The following is a 13,326-nucleotide window of genomic DNA, read 5'->3' as shown; positions in this document are numbered from 1 at the left end:
AATTCATCTCATCCCTTATTCTAATGGATAATGTGGATGTTCATGACCAGAGGGTGTGTTAAAAATGCTGTATGAAGAGGGAAAGCAGGCAGTAGCTCCTACATAGTCACATGGAATAAACCACCTGTGCAGGCTCTGTCCTCTGCAGCCTGAGCTGTATTCATCACAAATGTTTCTAGGTCTCCTGTGGGTGAGTTTCTGTTGGCTGGAGGAAGGACAAAGACGTGGCTGGTTGGTAACAAGCTGGTGACCATCACTACAAGCGTTGGAACAGGGACAAGGTCCCTGCTTGGCTTAGACTCTGGAGAGCTCCAAAACAGCACAGAATCAAGGTAAATTTTGCTCCCGTTTCTAGAAATTTCTACCTAACGGGGTCACACTAAAACCACTATTACAATGCATCTTTTTAGATTTTTCCACTTACCAGAAGAGGAATGTCTTATTTGTCTAGCATGACTGATTCCTCTCTCAACATGATCAATATCTTAATTTTCTCCCCCCCGCCCCCCCCAGCTCAGACCCTGTTTTACAAGTGAGACAAACTAAAGAAGCTCCAGCGAAGCTGGAATCTCAAGCTGGGCAGCAGGTTTGCAGAAGCTCTCGCAACAGAGTCCGATCCATGTCTGGTAAGTTCCTATCCTAGAGTCTTACTGTCATTTCTGGGTCTGTGTCGTAGTCTTAAGTGTCCGAGTGCCTGCTGAAGAGACCTGTGTCTAGACTAGTTTGAGAATCTGCTAAGGCAGCAGCAGCTATTGGCCTCAGGAGTGGTGATGCTCCTCCTGCTTGGCTCTGCTGGCAGGAAAGCTGTGGTCTTGATTAAGTGGTGAGCACTTGCAGTGAGAATCACCTGTGTTTGTCTAACCTCGTGGTTTCGAAGAAACACACGTAACATAAAGTTCTCTTAGGTTTCCAATATTGTGAGCACAGCTGCTAGAGGAGCCTTAAAGACTTATTGCTTCTGAGGTATTTTTAGCACTGACTAAGCATGGCTCTCCCTTTTGTTTTGTGTCTGTCTTGCTAGGTGGTCATGCCTTACGTGTTGGTGCCTTAGACAGCTCAGCCTCCCATTTCCCGAGTGGCTCGGCGTTCCAAGGGACACAGAGTCCTCCTGCTCCTGCATCTCGATCAGACAAGACTAATTCTGCTCCACAGACACCTCTGCAGAAAGAAAAAGCAAACTTAGCTGCTTATGTCCCGCTGCTGACACAGGGATGGGCAGAAATCCTAGTGCGCAGACCCACAGGTATCTTTACCTGAGAGTGGAGTGAGCTCTTTTGATTTGCTAAGAAACTGGAGCTCGGATGAAGAAAAATCCATAGTTAGTTGCAAATGGATCTCCTTATTGCTTACTGTGTCTTGAAACTAATAGATCTGATTCTTTGGAATCACTCTTTGGTGTTTTAAATCTGCAGAAGACCTGTGAAAAGATTGAAGCAAGGACTTCAATTTGTTTATGAAGTACTCTTACAGAACCAGAGCTAGATAATACCAACCCCACTTTGCATTTCCCATTTTTATGCTGCTCTGTGGTCTTTCTTGAAAATCCGTCTGTGCTGAATTTTAGCTTCCCATGCTGGAGTCACGATGAATGAGGAGAGCAGCTGCATGGTTGTGTCTGCTCGTAGGGGAGGAGCAATGACATGTTCAGGGTCAAAATTCTTGAGTCCTGGTATGTTACACAACATTAACAGGGGATTGTCTATTTCAACTGGCAGTCGCTTCATGAGAAAATAACTGACCTGGTATCATTAGTTAAAATTCCTGAGTGTTTTGGATGCCTCTTGGGAATCTGCTGTAGTAGTGAGTTACTGAGGATGGGTTTTGAAGAGCTTGGGGTGAAGTACAGAGCACTGGGAGTTACTTAAAATAGGAAATGAATCAAATGATTCTGCAAATGTCAGGAGAACTGAGAACTTGGCCCATTTTGATTTTTACTTGGAAAATCTGAAACAATTTGTGTTTTTTTCAGTGTGAGTTGTAAACTTTCTAGAGTTCGGAGTGTTTAATAATCTTCCCTCATTTTCTCTCACCAGGTAACACAAGCTGGCTAATGAGTCTGGAGAACCCGCTCAGTCCATTTTCTTCAGATATTAACAACATGCCCCTGCAAGAGCTCTCTAACGCGCTCATGGCTGCAGAGCGTTTTAAAGAACACCGAGAAACAGCTCTGTATAAATCCCTCTCTGTCCCCTCCTCCAGCTTGGCCACGGGGACAGCCAAACCATCGCTTCTCCAGCGTTCCAACACAGGTGAGAGATGTCAAGCCAGCAGCGTGTCCAGCGTAGCTGTCGCTAGCCTGTTTAAAGTCTGTTGAAGTTACTGGAGGTCTTCTAGAACAGGAAAGTTAGTAGCATGAGGAGTACATAGCAATGTGAAGAGGAATCAGTTCTTGTCCATAGAAGTTTTCAGTGAAAAATTCCCTTCCTCTTGATGTTCTGTCAGAAAAGTACCTCTCTCTCTCTTTAAGAGAAGGAGGAGAGGAGTAATGGAGTTTCTTTGAGGGGGTAGGGTGTTTCATGCTAACTGTTTCCCAAATGAAAATGAACAAAGTCATGGATCTTTTCCCTTTTCCACTTGTTTGGGGCTGATCTGGGCATCCCACCTGTAGATGGATCTTCCCATGCAGCGTTTCCATTTCCATTTGTCTTCGGTGGGAGTTTGTGTTGGGCACCAAGAGCGCTAGGTTCCTGGGAGAACGGCCTGTTGCAGACCTTGCCAGCCAGGGTCGCTCAGTTGCCATTGTCTTTTACAGCACGAGATAGCAGAATGCAAATCCTGATGGCTGCAGATCTATTCACCTCTTTAAAAGACTGTTTAGCCTTCAGACTGGTGCAGCTGAATCACTTGAGTTTCTTTTGATAGCTTTATTTGAACATGATTAAAATAGCCAGGGCTTTTCACTGTATTTGCTTTGCTGCTAGTTCGCTCCTGAAAGAGCTGGGGGGTTAGTGTTGCCCAACAGCTGCAATGTTTAAAGCTGTGTGTAACCCCTGCTCAGAGCTGTTACCAACACCGTCTCACGCTGAGGCTCTCCGCACTGCTAGCACTGTCAAACCTGAGCAGCGGGAACAGCAGACAAGGCTTGTCTGGGGAGGTGGCATCAGTGTACAGATTGTTTGGAAATCTGATAAAAATGCTAGTTTTCAGGGTTGTTTTGAACAGGGCAGGATATTATTTTAGGGTTTCAGATTCTGTAAACACAAAATTAGATTCAAAATTGAATGACCAACTTTAAAAAAAAAAATATATATATAAATTCTTATCCCTGAACACTTTCATTGACTCCTACGAATTTGTGGTGTGCAGGCGCTAACTGATGAGTTGAAAGAAGCACCCACCTGACTGTCACTCCTGTGGCAGTCTGAGAAAATAATTTTGGCTACATTCTTGTTAGCAGAACTTCTGCAGTAGACTTGCCAGAGCTGACTGGCAAATAAATATTTTGAAGAAGTTTTGCTGTCAGTCTGCCATATGCGTGTTGTTTTTCCTCCTTAGAGGTTAAATCTTTGTGAATCTTTATCCATGTTTCTACTCTTCAGACTTCTCTGTGTGTTTAAAAAGGATCTTTTGCCAAAAATGTGTAGCTCAGGAAAAGCTCAGACTGGTTTCCTGCTTGTGCTAGGATATCGCTAAGGAATTTTCTGTTTCTAAAACTCAAAGATGCATTCTTCAAAGAGAGCAGCTCGAGTCTGCGTTGTTTGGATGTGTTTATGCCTCCTCATTCATGTTGAGACCTTGTACCCCTAAAGTATTCCTTTGGCCTCTAGTGACCTTATCCCAGCTTGTTTTTTCCTTTTGGGTTTTTATTTATTTATTTATTTTAAAATAGGCTCTTGGTTACATTTTAAACTCTGTGCTTTTTAATTTTTTTTTTTTTTCATATAGTCTCTCCTTCCTTTTGATGTAGCTGCTCACTTGATTTCCCTTTGCAGTGGCCTCTTTCTCTTCCATGTACCAGTCCAGTTGTCAAGGGAAGTTGCACAGGAGCATATCCTGGGCAGGTATATTTATATATCTTTAAGGAAAAAAAAAAAAAAAAAACCAACAAAAACCAAGTATTGCCATAGAAGAACACCTCTGATTCATAGAAAATGTATCCCTCATACTTCATTTTCCCCTTCCATGTCTCCTGTCCGTCCCCAGTCTCATTACTCTCAACAAATGGGATCTTGACTAGCATGAAGAAGTCCAAGCCAGATCCAACATTTGCAAGTGCAGACAATTTCCTAAAGCAACTTTTGTTTTAGCTGGGGTGGATTGAGAGTCACGTGGCACGGTGTTAAATGACCTGTCAAAATGTCTGGGTGGCTTGATTAATTGAATTATTTATTTTCGGCTTCATTTTACAATTGGCTTTGTGTTCTGCTAAATGTAAACGCTCCCACGTCCGAGAACAGCATAGCGTGCTACAGGACGAGCTGTCCTGACACGAAGTCCCATGCCGCTGAGCCCACAGGAGTCTGTCAGAATGGGACACAAAAGATAAAAGGAGCTGACGTATATCTGATATACATATAATGGTTGACGTTACAACGGATGCTGGTTAAAAGTTTTTTAAATAAAAAAGAAGTATATTTCAGGGGAACACTTGCTAAATTCTAGCTTTTTGTAAAAAAAATAGTGTAAAATCTTTCTCCACTTCAGTAAAATTCACTTTGTCATTAAATGAAGTGGCGATCAAATTGCATACCTTATGAGCACAACCCCTGCATTGCTTTGATAACCTGCAGTGCTTTGTGATTTTAATTAGAGGGTCAAAATGTCTTTGCCTTCTTTCCTTCGCTGGAAAGCTCTCTGTGCAGCAGCAGGGTATTCTTGACTGCTGGCTGTTGTTGACACAGGCCTTTTCAAGCAACACAAAGATGCTGCAGTGAAATATTTTTCTGTACTTCTCTCTAATCATGTTATTCTGTTCCCACCTAAAGAATAACTAGTGAGAGATCACGTTATTTAAAAACACCAGCAATCTTGGCAGCAGTGTAAGAGCTAGGGGAGCTTGGAAACACTGGGTATGTGCAGGTGTGTTCTGGCTTGGACAGCTAACCAGATCAGCACGTTGTTTTGGGTTTTTTGTTTTGTTTTGTTTTGTTTTTTTTTAGAAGGTATGTGTGTGCAATGCTAACTCTTAATTGCTTCTTTGAAATAACTTTGGTCCTGCGAGCTGAAATCAATCCAGGAAAAGCTGCTTTAGTGATTTTTTTTTTTAATTTTTTATTTTAATTTTGCCGATTTTCTTTATTTTTTGTGTGTGCTAATTTTTTATTATTATTTTACTTTGGAAAACAAATCTTGGCCTTTCAGATTGGTCTTCCAGTCCCTTGTGTGTAATGGGAAGCCTCCTGTTCTCCAGCCTTTTCCTCAGGACAAAAAAAAGCAAGGCCAAGAGGAGCCTTTGGTCAGACTCATCCCTGTGGCCAGGGTCACTGCCTGGAGTAGAGACCAGGTTAAACGCTGTGGTAACCTCTTCCCCCGTAGGCAGGGCTTCCAAGGAGCTTTCTCGTCAGTGTGGTTTCGTTAAGCAGTTGTCTGATAGATGCCACATGCAGGTTCCCAGTATTGCTGCAGTGCACGTATTCCTCTCGCTCTCTTGTCCTTTCACATGTCCAGGGCTCAGTCGTTTTGCTTCTACTGAGACATGCTAGGAAAACTGCCAAACTGCAAGGAAATGGCTCCTGGTAAGACTGCTTATCTCCTTCTAGGCCACTACAAGGCACAGGAGCATTGCATTTCAATACAAGCAAAACTTACTTTTTGCACACTTGCATAGAACTGGTATCTTCATAATGATGAACTTTTAATGCCAGTCTTGTACTTCCTTACATCTCTGTAGTTCTGTCTGTCCTGATAACTGAGCGTTGATGTACAAGGTCCCATTTCCTCATTTTGTGCCCGGCTTGTTCATCAGTAACAGCTGGAAACAAGTGCACTTACTTTGACCAAAGCAGACGCAGCCTTTTGCTGTGAGGGTAAGGTGATCAGTTATTCTCTACAAAAAGGGAAGCAGGAGCAAGTCTGACACGACAAGAAATCAAAGAGCCAGAGCACTCATTCAATATGGCCTTCATTGAAATCCCGTAGGGAAAAGGCTGGTACTTCAGAGGAGAGGATGGGGGCCTGCCGGTCTGTGCCGCTCTACAGACTTCAGTTCTTCTGCCTTGTGTCTCGATAGAATCGGCGGTGGTGCTGGAGGAGGGGAGCCCGGTGGAAATGGAGCTAAAGGAAACCGAGTCCCCGGCTGAGTCTCCAGAGAGCGAGGATGTTGACACTTCGTGTTCTGAACAAGTCCTGAGCGAGGAAAGGTTTGGTAAACCCCAGGAGTCTTATAGCAGGGTAAGAAACAGGGTAAGCAGTTCTGTCCTGTGTGACAGCCCCGTGTTTAGACGCATGGGAGAATTTTCTGTGCTCGGCTGAGTCCTGCCTGGCACCCTCTGAAGGAACTCCCTCACGATACCAAAATGCACAGGCAGTCACGGCTGAGAGTTCGGATGGCTTATGAGGGACCGCAGGCAGAGCAGCAGCAGGAGATATTTATGCAGGGTTCTCGATCTGCGTTGCTTTGTGCTCGGCACCTTTCTGCTCATCTTCCATGGGAAGTGTCAGGCGGTGCCTTGAGCGTTGCTGTTGTTGGCTTTTGTTTTGCATATTGGGAAAACAGCTCATCTTTGTTTCTCCCTCTTTAAGTCCTCCTCAACCTCCAGCCAAGAAGAAAAATCTCTGAAATCAGAAGACCTGGTGGAAGGTGGAATTCCCATCGGGAGGGTCCTGCCGTCAGAGGACGGCCGAACTCTGGAGGAGCTTTCCTTCCAGCCGTCCCAGCCGCTCAGCAAGTCAAGCTCTTCTCCCGAGCTGCAGACACTGCAGGAGGTCCTCAAGGATGCAAATGGTAGAGAAGTAACAAGGAGGCTGAGCACAGAAGTGAAATCAAAATCCCAGTCTGGGAACCTGGAAGGGGAAGGACTGGGCGGTTGGCTGGGCAAGGGGGAGGACGCCAGAGTGACTGGGTCAGGCGGGTTGGATGGCACCGGTCCTGTCACCTCGCCTCGCTCCCCCTCTGGGCACCGGCCCCGGGGATACACCATCTCTGACTCAGCCCCATCGAGGAGGGGGAAAAGGATCGAGAGAGATGCCTTCAAGAGCAGAACATCAGCCTCCAATGCCGAGAAGGTACCCGGAATAAACCCAAGGTGGGTGGAGGGCTTATCTGAAGCTAGAAATGGTGCTCAGCCTTGCTGCAGCCATGGCTGGATTCGTTTAAAGTGGTCCGCTGGTTTTGTGGGATCTACAGAACAGTATCTGAGTAAAAAGAAAGATTAATTACCTCTTTTTTTCAGGGCCTAGTACAGACATGTTGAATCCACTGTGACCAAATTAGCTATGTGATTTAGGAAACAGGTCTCTTAAATGGTGACAGAAATAGATAAATAGTTTCCTCCTGTTCTTAATCTATCCCAATTTAGGGTCCAAATGCACATGTGGTTTGAATGCACGTCACCTAGAGTTAATTTTGCTGTGAACACGATGAATTACTAGTCTTGCAGTTCAGAAATATAATGTGCAAAATACTAAGAAGGAGGAAAAGGGAGCATAATAGTTGCTTTTTGAACTTTAGATACTGGTAGCTGCCCAAAATTGCATTATGAGACAGTCTTCATCTTACTGAGGGCAGGTAAAATCCAAATATCCGTAAAGTCATTTATCTGCTGCCCTGGAAGTACTTCCCGTAGCTGTGAGGCAGGAGTGCGTTCCTGCTCCTCCTCTCTGGGTAAAGATTGCCTTTAGAACGGGGAATTTGCGCAGCTGCCGCTGTTTGACGTAACCATTGTTTTCTGTGACAGGGGTCTATTACAAAGGGCAGGTAGTCCAGGCACCTAAAGTGTCCCTACACAATGAGTAATACTCTGCTAGCATTTTAATTGCTCCTCTTTTTTTTTTCTGCATGTAATGTTCCTACATACAACAGATCAAAATTGACTTAATTTTTCTGGTAACAGGGCTTTTTTCCCCTCTCTCCCTTAGCTTTGTGTTTTTGCAGTTGTACCACTCCCCATTCTTTGGCGATGAAAACAACAAGCCCCTTCTGTTGCCAAATGAGGTAGGCAAGGATTTTTTTTTTTTTTTTAATAAATTCTTGCAGTTAATTTTTCTAACTTCATTACTTTTTTGGAACATAAGTGATAGTAATGAGTGTCCAGCTCAGGTGGTGCATTTAAGGGTGGTTGCTGCCAGCAGTGCTACAGCTGGGAGATCTTCTGTTCCCCAGTCCTGCTGGCTCCCGCTTTATGGCTCTGGATTGAGTTTGAGATACTGGGAGACTTTGCTGGTGCTGTTACAGAATCCCAGTCAGAAGGCAGGATGTTTTTTGGAGGTTTGGTTTTTGCTGGTTGGAGTGCAGGATAAAAACTGAGCGTTGGGTGATGTTGGCAGAAGGTCACTAGACCAACCTGTCAGCCCTCCGTGGAATTGCTCTTCAGAGCAACAGACACAATAACTCTTCATGCTTGGAGCTTAAATGAGAGAAAAGATGTAATTTGTCTTGGCAAGTGCATCTAACCCATGCAGCTTGCCAGATTAATCTCATCTGAAGTGTAAAACCAAGAAAGCGTGGTGGCAGATGCCATATAGCCCTGCTCTGTGCCTTGGACCCATGCACTGTGCCTTGCAGAACAGAGTAGGGCAGCATTCGTCAAGGAAAACACGAGTGGAGGTCAGGAGTCTGTGCTTCCATTGTGCTGCCCGTGTCCGCAGGGGCTTTTAGGGAGGGCAGCGGGTGCGTGGAGATAAGCTTTTAAAGGTGTGACCGATGTTTTGATTGTAGACGTTTGAAAGATCGGTGCAGCTCCTGGATCAAATTCCTTCTTACGACACACACAAGATTGCAGTGCTGTACGTTGGAGAAGGCCAGGTGAGTGGTGTGCAGCTGCCTTCATCCCTGAATGGCTGCATCTCAGCAGCAGGCCAGGCCCCACTGCTCCAGCTGTGAGATTTGTCCTGCTCCTGCAGCAGCCTTGCTTTCCCATAATTTCCCACACTAAAAATCAGTGCCTGCGTGCAGCCCTTCTCTTGTGCTGACTGCTTTTAGGGTTCAGCGTGGAACTCCGGTGTTCTTACTTCCTAGAGCAACAACGAAATCGCAATTCTGTCAAATGAGCACGGATCCTATCGCTACACAGAGTTCCTGACGGGGTTAGGGAAGCTCATTGAGCTCAAAGACTGCCAGCCAGATAAAATTTACCTTGGCGGCCTGGACGTGTGCGGGGAGGACGGACAGTTTACCTACTGTTGGCATGATGACATTATGCAAGGTAAGGTGGCTCCAGAAGTTGGAAGTGGAAGGGTGGTCTCTTCTCATCTTTAGTCTGACCCGCCTTCTCCAAACGGTTTCCTTTCCAGGGGTGCAGGAAAGATGAGCCGGGGCTCTGTTCTCCCGTTCTCTCTGGTATCTCTGCAAGCCTTGTGTTAAAGTTTGGGACAGGTGTATACCTGCTTTTTTTAAGAAAAAAAAAAACCACATCAGTTGCTTTTAGAATAATCTGTACTATTAAAGATTGACTCGGTTTGTGTAGAGGTTTGTAGAATAAGCTGTTTGTTCTTGAGCTGCCACGAAGGCTGTTCATAGAGGTCGTGTGCGCATGTCAGAACCCTGCTAATCGTTTCTCTGAAGATCAGTATTGAAGGGAGGGTTGTCATTCCTGTCGTCATTGCTAATTGCTGCTGAAAGCCAGGCCCTTAGTTCCCCCTGCTCAGCCTGCTGCCAGTGAAGACTGTGCAGGGCAGTGCCTACGAACTGGGAAGAGCAGAGCGTTCAGAGGCTGCCCTCTTGCTGGCCACCGTGCTGTGTGCTGCAGGTACCACTGGAGCGACCCAGGGGGACTGGACTCAGCTGTCCCGATGAGGACAGACCTATCGAGGGAGCACAACTTATGTTGTTTATTATTGTGATGCTTGTACTGTTTTCTCTTCAGACAAGTGCTGCATGTTGACCGCTGCTTTCCCAGGCCAGCCTAAAGATCTTTCCGTTTCCTCCTCAGCCATTTTCCACATTGCTACTCTGATGCCCACGAAGGATTTGGATAAATACCGCTGCGACAAGAAAAGGCACCTGGGGAATGATTTTGTTTCTATCATTTACAATGATTCTGGAGAAGACTTTAAACTGGGAACAATAAAGGTACAGGATTTTACTTGCGGGTGTGTTACTAAACAGGCACGTGGCTGTTTGTAAAACCTTAACCTGATGTGTGTTGTCTTGGCAAACAGTGCGGAGGTTGTTTGCCTTGGTGGGTTCACGTGTGTTTATGGCACTCAGGAGGATCACAGTAGCTGCCAGTAAAATGTGTATGACTATTTTATTGTGTTCTCCTTAGGGTCAGTTCAACTTTGTGCACGTTATCATCACACCGCTTGACTATGACTGTAACCTGGTCACGCTGCAGTGTCGGAAAGGTAGGAATCCCTCCAGCTGTTCTCGGTCTTTCCTGGACTGGTGGGGCAGTAACTGCCTTCACTTTGCAGTGGTTTGTGTTTCAAAAGTAAAAACTGCCAGGAGAAACTCTCTGAAACCAATTTTGCTGACAGTTACATCTGGACATGTCCTGTTCGTGTGTCTTCCCCAAGATAAGAGGTATCTTCCCAGTGTACCACTCGTCTTCAAGCTTAAGACAAAGTCCCAGCAGGTCCCTGGGGTGGGCACTTCTGGGGTGGGTTTTGCTCACTTTGGTTCATGTGCTAACGAGCCCCGCAGGCTCCCTCAAACCTCTGTGGAGCAGCCAGAATTTGAGAGCCGGTTGTGTTAAGTTGCAGTGCAAGTTCTGTCACAGTTGGAGCTGTAGAGCTCGGTGAGGATCTTCTGACATTCTGTGGTGCAGTTCCTCAGGTTTATATTGCTTGTTCATTTAGTTACTGGCAGCTTTTGGCTTGTTCTCAACTGTCTGACAAGAATTTTTTTCTTCTTCCTTTGAAATAAAGACATGGAGGGTCTCGTGGACACAAGTGTCGCTAAGATCATCTCCGACAAGAACCTGCCGTTTGTAGCCCGTCAGATGGCCCTGCACGCTAACGTGAGTCCCCCTGTGCTCCCTGTCTTTCAGCTGGCGTTCTGCTCCGTCACCAGCCGTCACCAGCTTCTGAGGAAAAGAGTAGGGCTTGCTAAAGCAAATCAGTTTTCTGCTTCAGTTATTGCTGTCAGCCTTTAAAGTCAGAGTTAGCATGGGAGCAGTTATAATTTAGAGCATGTTTCAGTCACTGTCAGACGGTACTGAAATGTTTTATTAATTTTATTGTCGTGGTTATGTGCCTCTGCCTTCCCTGCTTCTCCCCCCTTTCAGATGGCTTCCCAGGTTCACCATAGTCGATCAAACCCTACTGACACCTACCCATCCAAGTGGATTGCAAGGCTGCGCCACATCAAGAGGCTACGGCACCGGGTGAGTGAAGCTGTCTGCTCTTGGTGTTTAGAACCTTAGAGCCTTATTACAAATAAGGCTCACAAAATCAGCTATCAAAACACGCTGAATTAGAGGAGGAGTATGTGTCGGAAGGTTAGAATCCAGCTCTTGTGGGAATGACAAGTGTAGCGATGTAGGTCTGGCCCTGAGCTTCCAGCCAGCTTCCCTGGCAGCAAGGGGGGGTTGAGGGCCCTGAGATCTGCTCCCAGCGCTGCACCTGCTCGGCACCGTGCTGGGGCCGGTAGGACGAGCTGTCCTGAGTAACCTGGCCTGCCCCACCCACATGGAGCGTGAAAGAGTTACGGAGAGAAGGGAGCTCATCTGTTCCCGTTTGACTTTCAGCTACGTGAAGAAACCCAGTACCAGACTCCTGGCCTTCCCCTGCAGATGCATCCGTCTGCTCCCACAAAGCCCCCTCCCCAGACCCCTCAGGACCCCCCGCCCACCTACGAGACCGGACAGCGGAAGCGGCTCATCTCCTCGGTGGACGACTTCACAGAGTTCGTGTAGGTCCCAGCGGGTCGCTGTGTCTGTTCTGGGACGGATGAGGCAGCGACTGCGTTTTACCTGCGTGCGGGCTCCGTGCAGACCACGGGCGTAGAGGAGCAGGGTTTGGCAGGCGCAGTGCGGCTGTGCTGCTTGCATGTGGACTCGGCACTGAACTGTAGCGGGTGGCTTCAGTGTTTCACCGTCTCAGCCTACGACCGGTGTCTGATGAGGACATGGTATCCCCAGCAGATGCTCCAAGAGGGGACCAACTCTACAAGTTTTGGTTTTGTTTGGTTTCAGCTCTGCCAAGGCTTCCATATCAGGTGGGAACTTCCTTTCTCTAGACTCCTTCCACACCAGCATCTGGTGGGAGCGGACACGGTATGATACGCTGCACTTCAGCAGGTAGTTGGAAAGCGCAGGAATTGAGGGAGTTTTGACACCTTTATTGGGAATGAAATACGACATACCGAAAATCCAGTCACTATTCCTAAGCAGCCTGCAATCCCAGCTCCTCTCCCAGCCTCGCTGCCTCCCGGCACTTGAACTTTTTCGATTCTCAGCCGTGGTCTGCTGCCAGCTTTGGTAAGAGTTCGACTGGGTTCTCGAGTGACCTGCCAGCCCTGCTGCTTAAATTCCCAAGGATTTGTCTCCATTTTGACAGTCACAGCACCCCCTCCCTCATTCAGCAGAAATGATTTTGCCACCAGAAAGTAACACAACGTATGGGGTGGGGGTGAGTGCCACTGGGCAGAGCAGCAGAAGGGCGGAGCTGGGCCACCAGTCGCCTGTGGTGAGCAGTGCCCCAGGGGCTGACTGCGAGGAGTTGGCCGTGGGTCAGCTGCAGAATTTCCACTGGTTGCAGCGACGCTGGGGGTAACTCGTCCTTCTCCGTGCACCCGGTAGATCCCTTTGTGAAGGACCGCTGACATGTCTTGGGGCGTCATCGCTGCATTGCCAGGAGCACTAACGCCTCGGGAATCTCTCCTTCTGGGCCCGCGGCCATTGAAGCAGTACCAAGCGGGCCTTTCCGTGCCCGTGCGTGCAGGATTGTGCAGCCCACCGTGTGACAAGATGGTCTCAGACACGACACTACCGAACGGGGAGAAACTGCGTAGGCTGGCCTATAGCGTGAGTGCTTCATCTCCTTTGTCACTGAATGGACGCGTGGCTTTTCGGCACCAGAACAGCAGCGCCCGTGCAGGGGAGAAGGAGACAAGTGCCACGTGCACACAGAACGGTGACGTGACAGGTGAGGGGACAAACGCACCGCTACTCGCCTGTGCAGAGCCGGTTGGGAACGCTACGTGTATGTTGTGTTTTGAGTGTTTTTAAGTCGTAAAGGAAATAAAATATTCACGTGGTCAGTGGGTTTGTGCTGCCTGCGCCGATT

General features: G+C 47.1%; 1 protein-coding gene across 7 annotated transcripts in view; it reads left to right on the top strand.

The window, feature by feature from the left end:
* The window catches only part of TSC2 (TSC complex subunit 2), a 32,824-nt gene extending 19,524 nt beyond the window's left edge, over window positions 1-13,300 (top strand). For 3 of the 7 annotated variants that reach the window (XM_086759318.1, XM_086759315.1, XM_086759314.1), the window contains 15 exons: window positions 180-332; window positions 514-626; window positions 1,022-1,243; window positions 2,034-2,249; window positions 3,933-4,001; window positions 6,170-6,330; window positions 6,682-7,184; window positions 8,017-8,092; window positions 8,816-8,902; window positions 9,116-9,302; window positions 10,029-10,168; window positions 10,365-10,443; window positions 10,966-11,057; window positions 11,325-11,423; window positions 11,787-13,300. In XM_086759318.1, the coding sequence (XP_086615444.1) occupies window positions 180-332; window positions 514-626; window positions 1,022-1,243; window positions 2,034-2,249; window positions 3,933-4,001; window positions 6,170-6,330; window positions 6,682-7,184; window positions 8,017-8,092; window positions 8,816-8,902; window positions 9,116-9,302; window positions 10,029-10,168; window positions 10,365-10,443; window positions 10,966-11,057; window positions 11,325-11,423; window positions 11,787-11,954 (2,365 nt within the window). In that variant the 3' untranslated portion in view covers window positions 11,955-13,300. Of the gene's footprint in view, window positions 1-179; window positions 333-513; window positions 627-1,021; window positions 1,244-2,033; window positions 2,250-3,932; window positions 4,002-6,169; window positions 6,331-6,681; window positions 7,185-8,016; window positions 8,093-8,815; window positions 8,903-9,115; window positions 9,303-10,028; window positions 10,169-10,364; window positions 10,444-10,965; window positions 11,058-11,324; window positions 11,424-11,786 lie in introns of those variants that run through there. The other 4 variants (XM_086759319.1, XM_086759317.1, XM_086759316.1 and 1 more) reach the window with 2 other exon arrangements.
* Window positions 13,301-13,326: the final 26 nt, after the last annotated feature.

The sequence above is a fragment of the Chlamydotis macqueenii genome, chromosome 15, assembly GCF_036417535.1.
Source record: "Chlamydotis macqueenii isolate bChlMac1 chromosome 15, bChlMac1.mat, whole genome shotgun sequence".
NCBI lineage: Eukaryota > Metazoa > Chordata > Aves > Otidiformes > Otididae > Chlamydotis > Chlamydotis macqueenii.
The sequence above is the reverse complement of the archived record's forward strand: the minus strand, read 5'-3'. Positions and strand labels throughout refer to the sequence as shown.